Source organism: Miniopterus natalensis, chromosome X (genome assembly GCF_054644295.1).
Source record: "Miniopterus natalensis isolate mMinNat1 chromosome X, mMinNat1.hap1, whole genome shotgun sequence".
Taxonomy (NCBI): Eukaryota; Metazoa; Chordata; class Mammalia; order Chiroptera; family Miniopteridae; genus Miniopterus; species Miniopterus natalensis.
In genome coordinates this window covers 102823046-102846386 of record NC_142103.1, presented here as the reverse complement: position 1 = coordinate 102846386, position 23341 = coordinate 102823046, and the positions used below count along the sequence as shown (strand labels likewise).

At 39.5% G+C, this 23341-nt stretch overlaps 1 protein-coding gene across 1 annotated transcript in view; it reads right to left on the bottom strand.

The window, feature by feature from the left end:
* Nucleotides 1-23341, bottom strand: part of ARHGAP6 (Rho GTPase activating protein 6) — a 423350-nt gene that overhangs the window by 36145 nt on the left and 363864 nt on the right. Inside the window, exons 3-8 of the mRNA XM_016211638.2 lie at nt 17560-17631; nt 10855-11111; nt 8660-8855; nt 4952-5007; nt 2377-2527; nt 1186-1334 (exon numbers count right to left, since the gene is read on the bottom strand). Coding sequence (XP_016067124.2) covers nt 1186-1334; nt 2377-2527; nt 4952-5007; nt 8660-8855; nt 10855-11111; nt 17560-17631 — 881 coding nt within the window. The remainder of the gene's footprint in view (nt 1-1185; nt 1335-2376; nt 2528-4951; nt 5008-8659; nt 8856-10854; nt 11112-17559; nt 17632-23341) is intronic.

The window sequence follows — 23341 nt, the reverse complement described above, 5'->3', positions numbered from 1 at the left end:
CTACTATACAGATAAATGGCCAACTCAGGAAAGTTCCATTCTTATACCTAAAGGGAGCATGAGGATAAGACATGCAGAATTGCCTTTCTGGATTAAAGTGAAAAAATTTATATATGACCATGACTTTTGAGAAAGAAATTTGCCAAACATAGAACTGAATTCACAATACAGCTGAGTTCTGTGGTGAAGTGTCAATGCCTTTGGCCCATTCTTGTTGATTTATAACCCATGTTAGCATATTGAAGGGTCTGAGATATCCTGGGGAATCCAAGGGCAAGGAGAAGTATGACTGCATAGTATCAAAAACAGAAACAGGTCTCTTGTTAAGGTGAAGATTAAATAGGCTGGTTGCGAAAAGGTCACCTAAAATTATGGCAAGTATCTCCTTTATCCAAGGCTCAAACCTAAAAACACCTTGAAGCATATGAGTGTGACCAAAGTGAACCGGAGCCCAAAAGCTCAGATGGGAGAGGCCTGAGTGGGGATCAGGTCCAACAAGAACATCCCAAAAGGGTCCATGGGACCTTGCAGAACCTGTCTTCAGCAGCTGACACCATGTGACATCACGATGCATGGCAATGGTCAGCAGATCATACCTTCTAGTTCCTTCTACATCTGGTTTAGAAGCAGGAAAACTGACATTCCATTGCATTGGGCCAGTCCCTGTTTTGGGGAGGGTTTAAGGAGAGAAAGGACCTCTCCAAAAGGAAGATACTATACTTCTAACTATAGGGCAGATGGGAACTCCAGGAACAAACTGGAAGAATAAAGAGGTGACATCACATTTCAGCTCCAAGTTAAAGCAGATCAAATTAATTACAAGGACAGCAATCTCCCCTCATCTCCATTACTCCATTTTCTCATGATTGTAAGCACCTCTGTAGCTAATTGTTTGTCTGCTTCACACAAGTGGAAATTTGAGGTCTTCAGGTAAAGCATCATCATGAAAAATGACTGCCTCATTAAGAAGCATCCTTGAAACATAGGAGGTTAATGGCCTATGCACTCTTAGGAACTATTCCTCCAGAGAAAACCCTGCATTAGTCCTTCCTACATAGATGGGTCAGGAAAGGGGGAGGTGGTGTCATTTCCTCCAGGTGAAATATTTAACCAAATTGATGGCTTGCCCTTTTAAAACAAGAAAAGGGAAGAGTCACAGTATCTATGGAACAGAGGGGTACATACCTCTTGGCCATCCTTGCTGACGTTGTCATTGGCATGCCTGGCCACAATGGAGAGGAACTGTAGGAGGCGGTGGAGCGTGTCACAGTTGCAGGGAGGTAGAAGGTAAATGAGGAGCTGCAAGGTGCCCAGCTGTTCCTCCGGTTCCAACACTAAGCAAGGCAAAAAGAGGTGCTCTAAGTAAGTAAAATGGGGGTACTCACACTATTTAGGCTCAGAGGAGAGGCCCCCTCTCAACTTCCTTCAGAAAGGGATTATCAAGTCACATTTCATTCCTTCACCCACTCTCCCACTGATTTAGCAATTTAGCAGCAAGGTTCTATAAAGGATACAAAGATAAATTAGACCAGGGGAAATGTTACATCTAGAGCGAGCATTATAATCTAGGTTAGAAAGGTAACTTAATTTCTCTTTCTTCTCCCTCCTTTTCCTGGCATTACTCATCATTTACTTTATGGATTACCATCTTTCATTTTTCATAAATATTTACTAACAATGACTGAGAATTGGTAAACATTTTAAAATTTGAGTTTATAACATATTTGAGGCCCTTTTCTGTTGAGCAATACTCAAGGGATAGACTTTTTGTTGGCAATAACCAAGATACAGAACGACAGTGTCTTCTCTCTCTTTGGGGATCCTATTTGAATTGCAGCATTGGAGGAAGAAAGATATGGAGGCTGCCACAACTCTGGCCTATTCCTACTCCCTCTCGCCCTCCTTTCTTGTCCATGGGATCTGTGCATATGGCCCAGAAGCGGCCACACAGAAAGCCCTGGCACTCGGCTATGCCATCCTGCTTCCCTGGGGTGTTGCCTGCCCCCCTTTCTCACGCTGGGTCCCTTTTTCACCCCTTCCTCATACAAGAAATGTGAACTCATTTTTAGGCACAGACACAATGTGAACTCTTGCTCTTACTTCAAAGCATCACTATATAGCGCATTCTACTGTTGTGGGGTTATCTGAAAGCATCCCAGATTCATCTTGGCTATATCCACTGGTTCTACTGCAACTTTCGTCTTGCAAATTCTCCCCAGGGTAAATCTCAGAAAATTGCCCAAATAGCCTACTCATTAGAGACCAATAAATAAGGACAGAAAAGTTATTGGGAAACACATGCACAAGGTTTGGATGAGTGAGTGGGACATCTCAGTAATCCAGGAACACATTCCTGCTAATGGCTGTACTACGCACAGAGAGTGTTGATGAAAGCTGTGTACAGCTCCCTGGTGAGAAGGGGGTCCGGCATGTCCCTCAGGAACTCCTTCAGCAAGGCAGCCACATCATGAACGCTGTGCTCTTCTTCCAGAGAGACATCCACCCCACGGTCAAATTCCTCGCGTAACTGGAAAAATAACAGTTCAAGTGGCAGTCTTGTAACACTATACCTTTATGTTCAGTGCCCAGCAATAGATGTGCTGTGACCTACAGCATTTGGTATTAAGTTTATGCACACCCAGGGAGGAGATGCAAACAAGATGTTGTCCTGATCTAAGAGTCTATGCAACCCAGCCATGAATATATATATTAAACGCATTATTAAATAAAAGTATCTGTGGATTTACTGTTAATGATGCAAGCAGAAGGGTTTGATAATGACATCCAGAGGTTGGGAGGAAGAGCTAAGAGGTTAGGTCAACTATAAATGTGGGAGGGAGGAATTAATCTATTATAGAGCAGTTTTGCATATCAGCAATCCTACCATGTTGGAATTTTGATTTTACAGAAATACTCGACAGGAAAGCAAAAAATGAAATTTAAAACTGCAAACAATGAAATTTAAATCTGCAAACAATGAAATTTAAAATCCTGATGAGCTGTTCGTGACTAAGTCTTAAAAGATGACAATAACTAAATAAAAGCTGCCTTTTGTTTGTCAAAGTAACCTTATTAACAGTTCCCAGAAGGATTCCTGCCTTAAATCAATATACCAGGTTTATTAGCATTTACAGCAGCAGGAGGACACAATAGCAAGAAGAAGGGAGTCATAACTCTGTACCCTACTTTCATCTCTGACAGCCCAACTTCTCTTATGTCTTGTTCTCTGCTGAACAAGTAATTATGTGAGTTCATGAATCTATTCTACGCAATAAACTTCTGTAAGAGTTCATGCGGTCAAGCATTCATTCAAGAAAGATGTACTGCACACTCCATGTGTACGAGGCCCTCAGGTGAATGAAGAGGCAGTCTTTACCCTTCCATAGCTCTCGGGCTGATAGAGAAACAGGTAATAACCTGGTAATCTGACGAATGATTGATTAACTGTTAATATTGTGACAATTGACCTGAAGAAAAAGTGTAGGATGCTAAGAAGAAATATAACAAGATAAAATGGTGAATTAGAGAATTTTTCATTCTTGAAATCTAAGTCTAAATAACCATTAATTATATTTTTATTGGATAATCTCTATGCAAAGGTTTTCTTTTGCTGGACCCAGATATAACTGAGGAGTGATTCCTGACACCACCTCTCCACCTAATGAAAATGCCCATTACTGTCCTGAATTACTGTCCAGGCAACTTCTCAATAGTGTGAATCAGGTGGCCAGAGAGAAGGCTTCTACTGGTGCCATTCCTACTTGTGATCATTCAAACACAACATGTTTCTATTCTGATCACACACACATGCACAAACAATGGACCACGGGAAGAGCTTGGTCTAAATTGTGTGATCTTGACTCAAGTTTCTTAATCTCTCTAATCCTTAAAAGAAGTGTTTGAAAGGGGTTACTCTAAGAGCTGGTGAGTGGATTCAATGAGATGTTTGTGAAAATATTCTGCAATTCTGCATAGGCCTAAGAAATGTAACTACGCTATCTTCCTTCCTGCAAGCCCTGTTGTGAAATGGAATTTCACATAGTCTCTTGTGTGACTATGAAAAATAAAAACCAACTGACAAACCAAACAGAAAACACACTTATTTGAAAGCTCCTCTTATCTTGAAAAAAAAAAAGATGACGAGGTATTTCAGTTAGTTTCAAAATAATATGAATAAATATTTCTTCAGAATCATCCAACTAAAAATTATTTTGATTTGGCTTCATTTTTAAGTTGTTGAGTTCCTTATTCCTTTCTGTTGAAACCAACAGAGGGAAAATAACATTTTAATTGTCTTTAAGCCAACAGATACATTTTTTCTCAAAGGATGGCATGCCTTTTATGAAGCCATCACGTACACAGGTACCTGCCTGATCACAGGAACCTATTCCTGAAGCTTTAATATCAAACTTCTGTTGCAAGAATGCTGCACAGTGGGTGCTAAAGGAAATCAAGGGAACAGTCCCTACATGAAAAATAAATTGGGAGTCAGTGGTTCCATAGAAACTTTATAAGAATTATTTATTTTTGAGAAAGTACAGCTATAAACATAGCATTATATGAATATTAATGGCATTATTCATATTGCATTTTAGTAAAAACAGGTGCTATAAAAATTTTTCTATTTCTTATCACTTACTGATTAGGTACTCTCTGAATCTCCCGCTTTTACAGTTTCAATATGATATCTATAAATTAGTTTTGTTTGGCTGCACACGCCATGCACAAGTCTGGACGTTTTGCTTTCAAGTATTTGATCCTTACACATTCACAACCTTTCTGAGCTTTTGAGTTGTTGCCTTTCACCCCGTGGGACTCAATTATACTATAATTGGAAGGAAGGTCCAGAAAAGATTTTCAGAAATGAATTTGCATAAGCTTGAACTCGGCAGGAGGTAATTCAATTGAAAGTCAAATAAAACATACAATATAATCTTTACTTTTTACTTACTTGTCTCACTCTCTTTTTTGAGCTTCCAACTCGGAATATCCCCACTGTCTGGAGGCCTGAAAGTAAACAAACAAAATCAACAGTCTTGTTTTATGGCTTGAAACTCTGGAGGAAATCAAAATAGAAATAGAACAGAAGGCGAGCACTGGGCTGCAACACACAGAGCAATAGCAACTTGACTGTGCATGAATGCTCATTTATCTCCGCTACATTCTCCAGGTACTACAGGTTAGCACAGTAAGCACTAGGACAATTTTATGTTAAACGTTTCTGATAAAAAACATTTTCATGTGATATTATGTACTTCCATACCTCCATATGAGAAAAATGTCACAATTTCTCATATTATTCAGAATAATTACTTAATCATGAATTTTATATGAATTTTAGCTCTTTATCAATATTTAAAATACATAGTTCTGTTTTACTGGTCATAAATAAAACACGTACTTATTGAAGAAAATCTATAAGATACAGAAAAATGTAAAAAATAATATACTTTAAAAAAATACCTGACACAGAAATAATTGCTCTTAATATTTTGGTTTATTTCTATCCAGACATTTCTTCATATATACAGGGGTGAGAAAAAGTAGGCTTACAGTTGTAATACAAATAAATAATACAATAATTAATAAATAATAATACAAGAATAAACTGCTTTGCATACTCACAACTGTAAGCTTACTTTTGCCATTCCCTGTATATATGGAGAGAGAAGGAATGAGAGAGAGAATGCTACTGCTTTCACTCAATATTATGCTATAAGAATTTTTATGCCACTAAAAATTCTTTGTAAATGTCATTTAAAATGCATGCAAATACTTTATAGTATGAATGTGCCACAATTCACTTCATAGTCCCCTCTGAATGGCACGTAGGTCCCCCAACATACATGCACTTGTTTTGTATTATAAATGGCCCTATTATGAACCATTTGTACATAGGTCTTAGTTCACATTTCTAATCATCTTAGGATCATGTCCTAGAAGTGGGATTATAGGGTCAATGCATAAAAAAGAGTTATCTGGCCCAAAATGTCAGTAGTGCAGAGGTTGAGAGACCCTGCTGTAAAATAAAGTAGTTCTCTTAAAAACAAATGAGTGTTATCACTATCACACATTAGAAATTTCAACAATAGTTTCTTAATGTCATTAAATTTACAGTCAACATTCACATCAAGTTCACAAGCTGTGATAGGTCAATGTGCCTTTTAGTCTCTTAATGTCTGTGTTCCCCTCTCTGTATGTGTTTCTGCCTCGTAATTGGTTGCATGAAGAAACAGCATTGATTTCCTGTTGTAGTTTTCCCAATCATCTGGACTTGGACACTTGTAGTGTCATTTGTATGTTCCTCTTTCCCTTTTATTTCCTCTGAAGACATAGTTAGAGCCAGAGCTTTCTTCAATTCCTGTTTGATTTTGATTAAGAGGTATTATGTACTTCCTTCAGGGACGCAGAATGTCTGAAGAGCTTCCCTTACTGCACAAGCCATTGTTTATGGCCACTGATGCTCATCATCTACATTTCTTCTTCCATCAGTGCCTCATTCTGTCTCCATTTGGGATAATCATTTAGGAGGTGATGCCAAAGTGGAGCTCTCAGTGGCCATTTCCTAGCTACATGAAGAGAGCCGGTCTGAGAGTAAAGCCAGGGAACAGACTCATGTGCTCAAGGCATCACTTGAGTCCTGAATCCAGCTGTGCCTGAACCTACATATAATACTCAGACTTCCACTATGTAAATAGGAATTTTGGAGGGTACTTTACTTAATCTAATTTTATGTAGGTTCCTCTCTCTTGCCACTGAAAAAGTTCTGACTGATACAACCTTTTTGTATATTTAATTTATGGTCTTGCCAATTATGTATTAAGTACAAGACTTTTTAGTTCATTTTCCAAGGATTGTTAGTTAGAAATGATAACATCTATAAATACCCCATTTATCACTTCTATAGCTTATAAATGGTACCCAGAGTAATTTGAGAGAATCATGGTGAGAGAGAGGCTAATTATCTTGGAGCTTTGCTCCTATGTGGGATTTTGCTTTGCATCTATTTTCAAAAGACTTCTGTACCCTCTTGTTGCTGTCATCAATGTGCCTCCCTCACAAATGAGTCCAACCCCAGCCTAATTTATTGCTTCTACCTCTCTAGGAGCTTGAAAATGGGATAAGTAAGCTATTAGAATCAAATCCAGAATTATATTTCTTTTTTAAAAAAGGATTTCTCATTGATTTTTAGAGAGAGAGGAAAGGAGAAGGAGAGAAAGAAAGATCAATGTGAGAGTGAAGCATAGATCGGCTGCCTCCTGCTCGCCCCCTAAGGAGATTGAGCCCGTAACCCGGGCATGTGCCCTGACCGGGAATCAAACTGGCCACCTTTTGGTGCAAGGAACGACACCCAACCAACTGAGCCACACCAGCCAGGGCCAGAATTAGATTTCTTCATCTATGAAATGAGCATAATATGTATCCACCTCAAAAGTTATAGTGATGCAATTAATTAATGCATAAAATCTACTTAGAATCATACCTGTCCTCAACTATTTTGTAAAGAGAAATATGCCCTCAGTGAACTGAGTTAGTCTTCTTTGTACAAAATGTAAAATTTTAATACAATAGTAGGTCCCAGCAATTGTACTTTTGGCCACATTTATTTTATTTTCTGATGGTTTTCCGATAGTTGAAGTTTCTACATAAATGAGATAATACATAAGGACATATTCTATACAGGTGAGATTCTTAATTTGGCTGAATTCCTCCAGGCTATTTAGAAATGTCTATTTCCAGGATATGATTTTCTCAATTACAGTACTTTTCCACTGGTAAAAATGACTCTAATTTATAAAATAACTACTTAGTTATCAATTGTTATAATTCCAATACATCTCAATTGATTATGATCTATTTTAAGTTTAAAAAATTATTTGCTTACTCTTTTTAGATATAGCAAATTACAGCATTCAGACAGCCAATGCTGTTTTCTGACATAAGCCTCACAGTGATTTTCCTCAAAGAGAAGATACAGTCTAGGCATTCAGTAACCTTGCTTTAAGACAGTCACTATAGAAAACAAATTTAGATTACGGGAATGGCCATTTGATGAGCAAAGTCTAAATTTCAGTAAAATTTGTAAAGAACTGTACAGTATTTTTAAGTCAACATATTGTCTGGAACTGAGTTGCCAAAAGGGTCATTGTGAAGAAATTTTAAGTGGACATCCTTCCACAAAAATGAAATAGCAATATAGAAACTTGCTGTCAAAAAACTATGTATTTTCTATTCACTTAAGGAATGGTTTTCAAATCTTTTTTTAAGAAGCTGAACTCTTATTTTTAAAAGGAAGCCTTTTGAGTAAGTTCAATGTATAAAAAAATATAAATGTGGCTCTGCTCTGTTTGAAGGGGGCTCTGAGGACAGACCTAGTCCAACAGATCTTGCCCTCCCCCAAATTGCTTGGCCTCAAGGGTAACTTCTGAAGACTCTTGGGGTCTGGGCAGTCTGAAGGCCATCAAGTAGATTTTCCCCTAAAATCTTGGTTAGCCCAGTAATCTCTTAAGCAAACACACCCATAACCTATCTTCACAAAGGAAACTTGGGCCCAGAGTTTGATAAAATGAACCCAGAATTAAAATGGATGCTTAAATAAATGATGTTTGAATCAATAAAAGTCTTTAGTACTTGCTCACTGATAGAGAAGTCTTCTTACCATGTTTTTCTAGATGTTGACAGCAGCTGTCCACCAGCCTGGGAACTTGTCTGTAAATAGGATTCAGACTGAGTTTCTTATCTCTTGCTTTTTCTTTTTTATTTTGAGCCTCAGCAGGCAAGGAGAGTTGTAAAGCTTCTAGCAGTCGAGATTGATTATCATCAAGATCTGTGATAGAGTCCACTGACATTGCACCCTGCAAATCACACATAGATATGAACAAAGAGTGCAGACAGAGAAAATAAAAACAGCTTCCCCCAGATGCCATCCAGAAATACTTTCACCTATAATTATTTATCATACTTGAAATAATACTGCTTGATTTAATTGTGCTGTTTGTATATTGAAAGGGAAAAGACAAACAAACATCTTTTGAAAAAGTTAGAAAATGTCCATGACATAGGGTAAGGTAATGGCAGTTACAATTTTAACAATAGACATTTTCTAAATGAAAGACAAGAGATGGCAAAATATAATTAAAACATTTTAACCCAACCACTTCATTCCTTAAAACACAAAAACCTCACATACTCAATGAATGAGGTAGTTAGAGAAGTCTTGCGAATAAAAAAAACTCAACTATGACTCTAGAAAGCAGATTTTTTTAAATAGGAGGATTCCATTAAACAGTCTTAGTTTGTTTACTCCCAGAGACAGCACAAAGTACTTCATTAGGGAAGTGGTCCCAGGAGACACCTGCAGAGGAGTGGGGAAATAAGAAAGGGAAGGAAAAGCAGCTATTGACGAACCAAGCCTGTGACCACTCTGGGCAGCTGGAGTCCAATTGCATGGGGACCTCTGGGAGACAGTGTGGATCAAACATCTCTGAGCCAGCCTTGCTAAGGTGTGAGGGAGCTGAGGTATTTATACTCCAAATCTCAAGAATCATTGATTAAGTGTAGCTTCTGGTAGGGGCAGGAAGGTGATGTTAATGCCTCAGTACTCGCAGCCTGTCATCTGCATGGGAGGTTCCTCTGGCCATTACAGAAAGCCCTCAGCAAAGAGATGAGGTGCTGGCAGGTAGAAAGAGGGCAAGCAGGCTAGGAATGGTAAAGGCTGAGGGGAAGGGAACAGAGCACTAACCATGTTTGTATAGCCACGCATCCTTTGATGAAGTGTAGAGGAAGAAGTTGGCTGATGGTGTCTTGGGAAGGCCTGAACTGAGGAGAGGGCATTTGAGAGGCCAATTGTGTGGCCTTAGATTCTCAGAAAACTCTAATGTAGAGTTTTGTTGTTACTGCCATATATGAGTTTATATAGATAGTCTGAGGGACAATGACAGGATTGGAAGAACAATTTCATCATGCAAATTCAAATGTTCCATAATATTGTCATTTCTTCATTTTTACACATAACCAAAGTCTTGAAAAATAACAGTGGCTCAAGTACTCTTCTATCTTAGAGAGGTCCTGAATGTTGGGGGCTGATTGAGAAATAAGGATTTCAAGTGAGAAGTCTGGGGTTTTAACTAGGGCCGTAGTCAATGGCTGGAGGTGACAAAGTTCTGGGGCCTCCAGGTGAGAGAAAAATAAGAGATCTCCCAATAACCTATGAAGTTTTAGAAATGCTTCTCTACTGACTCAGCCAATCACCCATCAGTTATCTTGAAAACTCACATTTCACATTACCTTACTTGAAATGTGAAATTTGAAATGCCAAATAATAGCACAGTGCCTAGACATAGTACTCACTTAATAAATGGTGCCATAACAGTATTGATTTTATATATATCCTTCTATGGTTATGTTTGAGAAAAAGTTCCATTGATAAGGAAAAATCTCATTGTTTATGAAGACTGGCAGCAATTCACTGGGCCAGGCATGGTTCTCAGATGGAGATGAGATTAACAAAAACATCTAGCCCTGCCTTCAAGACTCACAGCCTCATGGGAGAGTCACCTAATACAACAGAAGATTGCAATAGACCAGGATCAATGGTGATGTTGTAGAATGTTCAGGCTATCACGGGGCATATGGGTAAACAAGGAGGGGTACCCAAGGGCTTTGAGAGGGATCAGGGAAAGGCTTTGAGGGTGTGCCAGGTAGCCAGTGTAAATTCTCCTTGAGTGGAGTTGTTAACATACATGGACAATAATGACATTTCCAGTGTTCTCATGAGCAAAGGCTCAAAAAAATAACCTTATACATCTTTGGTTGTCCTAGTATTGGCACCAGAGAAAATACTGGCCAACTCACCCTCCTTCTGACCCGAGGAGCTGGTTCTGGGGTGTTCGGGGAAGTCAACTCATTTGGTGTTTCCGAGGTGGAGCTGAGAGATGAGTTACTGCTTGACAGTTCTTTGTTTTGTTTTTTATTTCCAAATGGGAGGAGAGAAGCAACAAAATCAGATGTGTCTTTCTGCTCTTCCCTCTGTGAGTCCTGCTTGAGTTTATAGGCCCGGTCATTTGCAATGACTTGGGATAAGGGCATTCCAAATGCCTGCGGGATGAATTCTGGAATAAAAAAACAAATGTTCATTTTCAGAGAAAGACTGGGCAAGTGAAGACTCTCACTCATGTTTTAGACCTCAGGGCAGACAGATTCAAATAACTGTTTTCAGAAGAATTGATTGCTCAATCAAAATACGAAGATGAACTGTGTTTATCAGAGTGGTCAAAGATTCTATTTCAATAAAGAAAGTTAGTATGTATGAAGAATATAGGCTTTAGACATCTCAGCCTCTAGTTTTTCTCCACATATCCCAAGCATGTTTTAAAGGAAATAACTGTATAGAGAAATGTGATGTGTTTGATAGAATGTACATGAGTACACGGTTTTACAAACGGTTAGTCTTCAATCTATACGTCTCAAGAATCCCTGTAGTTTACACGGCATGGCAAGACTCTGCATTTACATATTCATTCAACAGGCACTTCTTGAATATCTATTATGTGCCAAGTCAAATTACACAACGGGGAGTACAAAGTTTAGGAAAGGTAGGTCCAGCCCTTGCTCTTGAACGATTCCAAGAGTGGGGTGGGGGAGTGCAGAGTCAGATATGGAAATAAATGTAATAGTGTCTATCATGTGCTAGAATAGAGATATGCGTGAAGCAAAGACAAATTCAATGAAGTAGATGTACTTTGAGGTTCCTAGTAAAAGAGCCAGCACATGAAATGGTAATCAGAGAGACGGAGGAGCAAACTGGGAAGAAGCGTGCTCTTTTTACATTGCGTTGCTTGTCCCACATGCTGCCTCCAGTTGGCCAGGTTGGGGCTGTCACTCTCATGATCTGTACTCAAGCCATTCTGCTGGCCACAGGAAGAAATGGACTCTCACCATTAAATATCTGGTGAAGGGCCCAGGATACAATTTGTTAAAACCTCTAGTAAGGGCAATTTTGGGGAAGAGCAGAATGCAGAAATCTATGGCTTTATTTGGAGATGTACATGGGGTTGCTTTCTGGATCTCTGTAGTAATTTGTATACACATACATTGTAAGCATGCCAATCTTTAGGGACAGGCATTTTATTGGCAACATTTTAGAGTCATGCTGAAAAGAATTGATGATTAAATTATTTCTTTTAGATTCAAAATTAGGTCTCCTAGCAGCAGCAAATTGGAGTCTAGCCTCTCTATTATTTTTATAACCCCTATGAATAAAACTAGAGTGATCAAGAGAAAACATTTCTAAAGTTGTTTGCTCTTTGAAGGAAAAAGCTAACATTAAATCAGGTGGAAAGAAGCTTTAAAAGGTTTACTTTTTTGATCCATGGCAACATTTTTAACATCACTGAGCTAATGGCCAAGTCTACATTAAAAGCAGAAATAGCACTTGAAAAGTCTGCACCTCTGGTTCTATCAAAACATGCAATTTGTTTAGAAGTGGAAAATTAAAACTTAGCATTTGTGGATTTTCACAGGATGCTTACCATTCTCCATCAACAAACTAGGTGGCATATAATAACACAAAAAATAATTAAGGGATTTGTTTTGAGTGATCAATATGGACAGTGTAGCAAGATCCAATACTCACTACTGATAAAAGGCCACTTCCACTACTAGCAAATAGAAACCAAGGGGGACCATATTGGATCACATGCTGTGCACCTCAGGATTTATTATGCAAATCAGTACTCTCTTGTCTATGGGAATAATCAAATAGTGTGACTTCAAAAAGGTTAGGGAAAGTCTAGAAACAAGTGGATGGCTACGCTGACAGCTACATGGAATATATAAAAACTGTTAAGGGATAATAACAGCAAAAAATGCTGATAAATATATCAAGTGACGTGTCTGCTCATGCAGGGATGCTCATAGAAGACTTTAATATGAGATGGGGACTATTGATTTCTCTCCTAGCCCCATTTCCTATACAAGGAAAACCAATCAGTCTCATTTAGAGATTTCTAATATCCCTGGAGGAAAAAATAAGAAAAATGGGTTTCCTATGGAATCTGTAATTTTTAATATCTGAAAGTCTGTCACTCTAATTGTAAATTAGAATAGTTGAGTACAAATGAAACAGATGAAATATGTGAAGTCATTCTCCCCAAATTTTTATTTCTCTTTTATGCCCATTCAAGAGCTATAGCCACCTCTAACAGTTTTATTTCTAATGGGTTTTCTTTCCTAGCTGAGTTTATTCTTCTAGTAATAGGGTTCCTATTAGTCTCTTTAGTTTCTTGTTGCTTTCTCCTGAGGGCTCCTATAGCTTCAGAAAGGAGACCTCTCTATGCCTCTAAACTTGTGTTGCAGTGTTTAGTTTCTGTAAAATTCTAGATAGGATTCCTTAAATTTCAAAATATGGCTATTGTGAAATTGAGAATTTATCACAGTATATTGAGCAAAACCCTCCTTTAAGTGTAAAGAAAGTATTGGGACCTCATGCTTATCTGTGGGTTCAAAGCTCTTCCATTAGTGGATAAAAAGGAACCTAGAGACTCTGTGATGATAGTGGCTAATAAAGCTGATAATAGGTTTTTAAAACCATAAGGACATTACCCAACACTCACTGTTCCGGGGCCAGGGACAATGTGTATCGTGTTCTTATCGATAGTATGCGTTCACTAAGGAGAATACTTCCCCTGCTGTTTTCACTAATAGCAACTGTGTACTCTCCCTCCCCAAGAACTCAGGCATGCCACCCGCTTTGCTCCCTACTACAACTTCCAGATCATCACCGTCCCACTGTGTGGCAGAACTGGCTAGTGCCAGGTTCCCCTTGTCTCCCGCTCATTGCCATCTTCTATTATTACTGACTTTGATTCATGGTTATGACCCCCCCAATCTACCATCATCCTGGGTGACTTGGATGTCTACTTAAGTGACCCATCTGATTCTCTGTCCTCACATCTCCTTCTCCTTCTCCTCTCCTCTCATTTTTTCAGGCATGCCACCTTTTTCATCTAGTCCCTCCATCCTACCCTAGACTCTGTCCTCAGCAGAAGTGATTCCACCTCTGAAATCAGGCTTCATCTCTCTAGTCTTGTCTCATCCCACTCTGAGTTTATGTTTACACTGCAGTGTGGAAATGTTTAAACACACCATTAAGCCACCACCTTCTCACTCTATTTTCATGGTGTCTCAATACTCTCAACATATAGACCAAAAGCAGTGCTGTTGCCCACAAAGTCCTGTGGTGGTAGGCCCTTCCTACTGTTCCCTGGAATCACACTCACCCTAATTCTCTCATCTCCAGTAACAGCACTCAGCGACAATATTCAATACATTTTCTTTTAGAATTCCTGCATAGTGATAACTGATACTTAATTTTTCTACTGCTATTTAATATGATGCAAAATAAAGTTATATCAACTATTCCTATATAGTGCTACTTCACAGCTCACATATAGTAACCTACTTCAAGAGTCAGGAACAATAAAACATGGCATGTATGATTTCAGCACAAAGAAAGGTACCAGACCTGAAAAATCTCCAGATTTTATGTCAATGAATATATGGCACGATCTGAAAACATCCTGTGGAGAGGGGATCTATCTCCCAGACTTATGCCACAATAAAACCCATGTCCCTGGTGCTCTGATTAGGAACCACATTAAATGGAACAAAGTAGTTATTTTTAAACATTTACCCCCAATGTGATTTCTTTTTGATACAAGCAAGAAATTTTTTAAAGTTTTAAAAGTTTAAAAAATACTTCTTTGTTGCTAAGTAATTTAAGAGAAATTAAGGGCTTGGAACTATTCTGTATGAAAAGACATTTTCTGAACCAGCATCAATCCTGAATTAGTTTCATATGGAAATCAAAAGTCATATGGGCACTGCTTAAGTGGCAGGAGTGATGCAGGAGTGTCACATGATCTGCTGTATATTAAGTCAAGCAATTAACTAAAGTACAGGACATGATTCATTCTGATTGAATCAATTAGTATAGTGGCGTACCAAACATTTAATGAATCACTCTTTATTGAAAAAGCAATTTGATTCTAATAAGCTGCTCCTATTTATTTTTAGATGATCTAACCCAAGAGGTCATTTAGAGTTTCCTGTTTTCCTTATTTTACTCTTGGACTCAAGTGATTATCCTTTTTCACATGTGCAGCTGTTGTGAACCCAACTGCTAATATTCAAATGGAAGAAAATGATGTGAACCAATTACAACTGTGCAAGACCTGCATGCTTCCCCCCTCGCACGCTGGTTCCCAGGACATCCATGCAATGGATGCGCTGACATAGATAGGACTTTATGTTTGGAAAAGTTGCCTTGTAATTAAGCTACATTTAAGCCTAGGACATCTTCTTTTTAAATATCATAGTTACTTTAAAAAAGAAAGAAAGAACATTTTTTTGCCATGAAGCTTGACATTTCTCTCCTTACTTGGATGGGTGATGTGTCTTTTCTTTGGAAGAATCGGGACCTGTTTTCCCCAGCCCTACCCCCACCCCCAGCCAGCATCCTGAGCAGCCTTATAGAACACTGCCAAGTTTTCACTGAGCCTATGTAATATATAAATATGATTTGGCCTGGAAAATGCCCAATGGCCCAGTGCATATCGGTCAGTTACTTCCCCTGGCCGTTCCCGGCTCACTTGCATTTTTGCTTCCTGCTGTTTTGTGATCTAAGCAAGCATGCATACATCTCCCTCTGTTGAGAGAGCTTGAACATCTCCCACAAAAATGGCTCATTCTGCTTAGTCGAGCCCGAATGGACACTTTAGAAGAATCACCTAAAATCTACATTATGAGCATTCAAATCCCAGTATCAATATCATCATCATAGAATAAACCAACTTTAAAGATGCCACATTACTAATAGCAGCCTGAATGATACCTTTAATGTACTCCCTAAACACTGACAACTACCCTCATCTAGCAAGGTAAAGGTGGTTTATGCAAGGAAGAGAATGAGTAAGAACTAGCTTACAAAAGTTACCCTGGCTACTCATATTCATTTTAAAAATCAGGGCAAGAACATAGGAACCAATTAAATAGAATACAATCTATCAGACAATGATAGGTAGCTGGACAAGAGTTAGCACCCTTTGCCTTCATTATTCCTACAACAAATTCTACTGTGATAGGACATGCTCTTTAGGTTTACTGGTGAATATGGAGCAGAGTTCTCATCTTAGAAGTTGCATATTGGTTGTTTGTAAAATTAGTTTTGCCCAGTACCCTTATGGACCAATGAAATCAGACTTTTTTGGGCATGGGATTAGACACTGAAAATATTAAAGGTTCCACTCTACTGTGCAGTCAGGGGTAGGGACTCACAGACACGTTCACTGCCTTTTTGCCAGTTTGAGGTAAACATTTGAATTGCCTGTAGGTATTTTGGTTGGGGGAGGTGCTATTGGCATATATCTAGTGGGTAGAGGCCAGGGATGCCACTAAACACCTCTCATGATGTACAGGACAGCCTCCACAACAAAAAAATTATCCAGTCTAAAATGTCAATAATTCCAAGGTTGAGAAATCATGCTCTATGGGAAGTAAAACATTGCTTTTCTATTCTTTAGAATTCTTTATCTCCTTTTATTCCAAAGAACCAACTGTCAGGACCCTTTAGGATGGTTTGAGATATGAGTGTAGAATCTAGGATCAATGATGTGGACTAGATTTTGTCCAATACTAATCACAATGCATTTATTTTTTAGACCTTCAGTTTTATTTCCTTCCATTACTTTTCAAGTGGAAATTCGATAGTTATATAAAAGAACTCCGAGGTGAGGCATATGGCTCTCCTTACTCAACATTCACTTATTATGTCACATAAAATGAAAATATATTCATATGAGCACACCATTCAGCAGTCATTTCATATGGGACCATAGAAACAGACCACAAAATGTACTGTGCTAATGGGGGCCAGGTGCCCATTGTGTGGGCTCAATTAATTATTTGAAATGACCACAAATGCCTTTGAAAGAGTGGCTAAAGTGTCAATTCCCTAAATAGACATAAAAGGGTATACAAAACAGTATGAAGAGAGTCAACAATTCCATAAAACATATAGGGCAAAGAATAAGCATGCTATGATCTAATGTAAAAATGCTGAGAATGGCTCATTATTAGTATCCCATGATGAGACTGTTTCTTTCCAGTAGTCATGGTAGGCAAATCCAAACTCTTTCTCATTCAACTTGCCCTGCCTAAATATCTGGATTTGCCAGACAGCTGGTTAACGTTAGAGATGCTATCCATGGCTACTCAACCCAGGTTCTCTCTATGCATAGCTGATTGGCCAGAATCATAATTGGAACCATAAACTTGGCTGAAGTCACACTTTGTTCAAACCAGATGAACTCATCAATTCAGTACAGGGCCACTCAAACACAAAGGAGTAGACCAAAACAGTTCTTAATGACATTCCATCTTAGAAATCCAGTTTACATAATAGAGTTGAACCATGTAAATCTATGCAATTAAAAAACCCACCAAATTCAACCATTATGCTCCATGGAAGATGTATTCATTCTAGTTCATTCTGTCCCTTACCTCTGTCTTTGTTTTTCTCCTTCCCTAGTGAATCCAGTTTCTTTCTCAAAGATTTCTTCCTCTTTTGTCCATCTGTAAATATTAAAAGGATAAAAAGTTGTAAAATTAAACATATGAGTGATATTTTAAATTATCAATAACTATGTTTGAGCAAAAGCAAGATTTCTCACTTAATTCAGTCATAATTTGACATTTTAAACAGATCAGTGGCTCTGAAAATACAAGAACATCCCTGACTTGGATTGCACACATCACTAGAATCTTGGTGTATGCTCTTGAAACTTGTGTCAATCATGGAACGCACAGGAAAGTTACCTCCTTTGGAAGTAATTTAGTTTTGACATTTTAGATATGTTTGTTTTCACTATCAGATGAGCCTCTTCCTATTCTTCATATTTATGTGATCTAATATCATCCTTTTAACATTTTTATTGAATTTATTGGGGTGGCATTGGTTAATAAAATTATATAGGTTTCAGTTGTACAACTCTATAATACATCATCTGTATATTGCATTGTGTGTTCACCACCCCAAGTCAAGTCTCCTTCCATCACCATTTATCCCCCCTTTACTCTCTTCTACTTCCCTCACCCCTATTTCCCTCTGGTGATCACCATGCTGTTGTCTGTATCTATGAGTTGTATTATGCTAAGTGAAACAAGTCAGAGAAAGACAAATACCATATGATTTCACTTATATGTGGAATTTAATGAACAAAATAAGTAAGCTAACAAACAAAATAGAAACAGATTTATAGAGACAGAGAACAGACTGACAACTGTTAGAGGGGAGGGGGGTTGGGGGCTGGCTGAAAAAAAATGAAGGAACTAAGCAAAAAAAAAAACAACACAAAAAACAAACAAACCAATGTCATCTCGAATCAAGTCTCCTTAAAAAGAACATATGGCTTTGACATTCATGAACTACTAGAGTCTAAATGGATAAGGAAATGAATTTGGGTGTTATAGAACTCACATCTAATTACCGCTATACCATTTTCTAACTGTGTAACTTTGGACAAGTCTCAGTGTCCTCAGCTATAGAGTGGAAATTTCATAAGGTTGCTGGGAGAATTAAATGAAATGATGCATATAAAGTGCTTAATAGGGACCCTGACACATAAAATTCAGATGTATTTTTTTGGGGGGATTGCACAGTATTCCATAGTATAGCTATATACTATATACTATATACTATATACTATATACTATATACTATATACTATATACTATATAGCTGTATACTGTATACTATTAACTATTCCCTCACTAATGCACATTTGGGTTGTTTCTAATTTTTCACTATATTAAGTAAGGCATATATTCTTTTAGCATTTTGTACTTGCAACAAATACACTTAATACCTCTGGTTAACTCACCAAATAATAAAGATACCATTCATATCAGTAGGCAGCTGCAATTGAATTCCTGGGATGTCATCATAAAATACTGGCAGTCATTGCAAGAATGCGTTTCAGGATTATGCAGCTGTCAACTTAACATGTGGGAGATGCAAATCGGGAATCCACACTATGATCAAATAGGGGAAACACAGCCCATGCCACAAGGAAATTTATGTTTAAAGGGGGGATTAAGAACTGTTTTTCATGGGATAAACTAAAAAGTGTAGTAAAGAAAGAGACTCAGCCCAATAAAATGTAAAAGCAAGACTATGATATCAAGAAAAGACTAAATATGCATTCTTAAACCGAAAGGAGCATTCCTGGGATCCTCACGGGGCTGCGGAGGTTTCCAACTCCTCCTCTCTGAATTTTTGGACGCAAAAGATATCACAATATAATCAACATTCAATCCCTCCTTCCTTTCAAAAAGCAAAAACAAATATTTCAAAGATGATTCTCCTTCCATAAAATGGAAATAGTTCATAAGAGTCTTCACTCTTGCATTTGTGAGATTGGTATAGGGGAAAGTTAGGCAAATCAGTTGCAACTGCGGCTAAGAGCCCTCAGTTTCTTTCATCATGTATGTGTTATCTTCAGTTTCTAAAAGATGATCTAACTATAGGGACCACCATGACTTATTATATACATACAGTCAATATACATACTAACTGCACAAGATTCTAATCTGTTCTCCAAATAGGACTGACAGGTCTTCTACTTTGTAACACTTTGTCCATCACTAGTTCATATCACCAAATGTACTTAACTGTAACAAGAGTACCTTTCTTTAAAAAATCCTATCATTCCTTTATTTTAATAGTTGACCCAGAAGAATAACTAAATGATACATGAAAGCATAAAAGATTTATTTTTCATAACCATTGGGCAGATCCTACAATTCAAACAAGTGTCAAAGAACCAGAATAAATATAGGATAGGGGACATTTTCTTTTAAGATAAAATGATTTTTTAAAACTTCTTAGTTAGGGGATCGATCATATATGCAGATGTGTATAAATATAAACATACAGTTTAAATAATAATTAGGAGGCAAACTCCCACATAACCAACAGTCAAGTTCACATGGAGACTACTGCTAGTACCAAGAAGCCCCCTGTATGCTTCCCCCCCCTTCACTCCAGCTCATCACTGGTGTTATTTTTGCAATAATCAATTTTCTGTTTTTCTTCACAGTTTTACCATGGATGTATGCATTTATAAAGAGTATAGTTTTCTTTTTCTTACTTTTGAATTCGCATAGATGGAATCACCCTGTAGGCATTCTTTCTTGCCTCATTTATTTCATTCATTAATCACTTCCTGAAATTCATCCTGTTGAGGCAGGTAGCTGGAGTTCACTCATTTTGATTGCTATAGTGTTTTCTTTTATGAATATATCACAGTTAATTTACCCATTGAACTGTTGATGGAAATTTGAGTTCTTTCTAGTTTGGTACTATTAGGAAAAATGTCTCTGAAAAATTTTGTTCATATCTTCTTGTGTACATGTACAAGAATCTCTCTAAGACAGTGGTTCTTAAAATGTGGTTCTAGGGCCAAGAGCATCAGTATTACTTGGGAACTTGCTCGAGACGCAAATTTTATGGTCCCATCCCAGACCTACTGAGTCAGGAATTCTGGGGTGGGGCCCAGCAGTGTCTGTTTTACCAAGCCCCAGGGGATTCTGGTTCACACTAAAGTCTGAGAACCACAATTCTAGGGGATACGTGTAGAAGTTGCATTGCCAGGTTGGCGTGTATGCAATCTTAGGCTTTAGTAGGTAACACTGAACTGTTTTCCAAGTTGTTTTGCTAATTTATAGTCCTACCAGCCTATGTAATCTCACAAGGATAGCACAGACTTCAAACCCTAAAACTCCAAACAACTTCTTGAAGCCTCCTTATAAGAAAAATGTGATCTTTGTGAATACTGGCCTGGACTTTTTTTAAAAAAGCTTAACTATTTACAACAAATGTTATCTTTTTCATTTAATTAGACAGAGGTGAATGTTATTAAAAAGAACTAAATGAAACGATGGGTGGTGTACAATAATGTGAAATGATGCATTGCTTTAGAATGACATTTTCTCATTTAAAATACTCAGGGGAATGACCAGAGCTGTGAAACAAAACTGTTCACTTCTTCTCTTTTCCCTTGTGATCAATCAATAGTTTGCTCATTGAGCCTCCAGTTTTTGAAGAGTGTCTTTTATTCCCATAGATCATAGAAAACCTGCCCAAGAGACTGCTGTATTACATACAACCATACAGAACAGTTTATGTTCAACCAGTTCCTTGGATGGCAATAAATGCAATAAGTACCATTCCATATTTTACAGAAGTTTAAGCTTCCTAATTAGCAGTACTGCACAGAAATGTTTTATGGTACAAATGTGTACCTGCTTGCTCACTGCTCCCAGATGTGCATTGTCTTACAGACTACAATGACCTGAAGAGAGAACTTGGGTCACATGTCCTGATCAAAGTCATCTTGGAACAAGCACTTGGGGATTGGAATTTATGCACCCTCCTTTTAGGAGACCTTATTCCATAGACATACATGACACAATAGTAGATGGTAAGACAGCAAGCCCTCCACATACTAGTGACTCCAAAGCAAAGGAACCATCAGTATGGAGTATGACTGTGTGATTAATCTGGGTGTCCTCTTGGGGGAGGCCAATACCAGGGTCTTCAGGTGGGTTGAGAACAAGAAAATAAGAGATTTCTCCTCTAGGACAGGCTTTGCACGAACTCATTCATGCACTGTCAGGTGGAGTTCTATTTTAAGGCTTGTTTCTCTAGCTCGACTAGAAGCTCTCTAAGGGCAGAACCATGTCTCCTAGGCTTTTGTCTCCCTCCAAGTGAGTAGCACAGGGTGAGGCACAGCATGAGGACTCGCCAGCACTGTCTATGGCCAGAAGTCAGATGGAGGTTTTGGGTTGGTTTCAAGAGAACTCAGGACCAATAAAGTACACACCTCCTATTTTTAAGGTAATCAAATTCAGAGAATGTGGGTTATAAACAGTATTTTCCATATTAAATTGATTCATTTGTGAAGGTCATTCAGACTCTGCCCCCCCAGAAGTGTGTGTGACAGAAAAGACGGTAAGTCTCATTCGTTTGTGAGGCAGTCACAGAGAACGGGTGCAGTCAGCCTAACTTCACAGGCGCCCCTGGTACGGGACAGGGCACCGCCATTTAAGACCCTCACTCTGCAGAGCGATTACATTACAGGAAGGAAGAAACTGCCTGTGCTGAGACAGGAAATAAAGAAAAAGACTGACGAGGAAACAAGATGGCGGGTAGGTCACAGCTGCCCTGCCGCCTCCCGAAACCACATCAAAATCACAACTAAAACCCAGAACCACCATCCCTCAGAGCCTCCTGATCCGGCTGCACAGAAGCCCCGCAACCAGGGAGCTGAGGAAGCACCGAGACGGGAGGAGGGGGAGACGCGGGCGGGGCGGGGCTGAATCCCAGAGACGCGGCCGGGCCCACACCCGGTGCCGCGGGGAAACCCGGGAGGGAATCTCGGCGGCGGGGGTTTCCCGGAGGAGCAGGGGTCCCAGCCCCACAGCAGGCCCCAGCCCAGGGCTCTAGGCCGGGAAGAGACGTCCCCACAACTCCGGGCTGTGAAACCAGCGGGGACTGCCCCTGAGGGTCGCGGAGGCCGCGGGAGCCCCAGCAGCTCCTCTCAAGGGCCCGGCGCGGACTCACTCGGACGCTCCCTCTGAGCCCAGCGCCGGGAGCAGCCTGAAAGGACCCGGGACACTCGGGGAGGGACTAACCTGCCTGAGATCCGGGCGACAGGGGGAGGGCAGCTTCCTCCCGGGCAGAAGGGCTGGCGGAGGCCATGGCTCCTGTGGCGAGTCCTCCCCGCACAGCCGGCGGGCAGGCGCCATGTTTGAGTCGCCAGCACCTGACTCACGCCTTTGGTCCCGCCCCGTGATTCCCGGAGGCCCCGCCCTCCCCGCCTGCAGCTCATCCCGGCCATTTCCAGGGGCTTTTCTGTGCACGTGGCCTCTCGAGCCTCATGCTTAGGACTTTCCTAAAATCTCTCAGACAAGCAGCAGCTGCCCCATGCGGCTTGATAAGTGGCCCCAGGCCTGGCACTAGCGGCAGCTGCACTGGCTCATAGCTGGGCCTCTCCTGGGCACCTCCAAGCCCAGCACAAGGAGCAGCCAACTACGGTTTGCTGTGTAGCTCATGCTGGGTGGCCCTGGGCAAGGCACTGGCACAAACTGACTGTGCACCTCCCGGGAGGCCCCAGAGACAGTGCACCCGGTGGTCAGACTCGACCACGCTGGATTACAACCCTACCACAGCCACGAGTGACACTCAAGGGGCGCCCTTGGTGAACACCAAAGCCCCACTGAA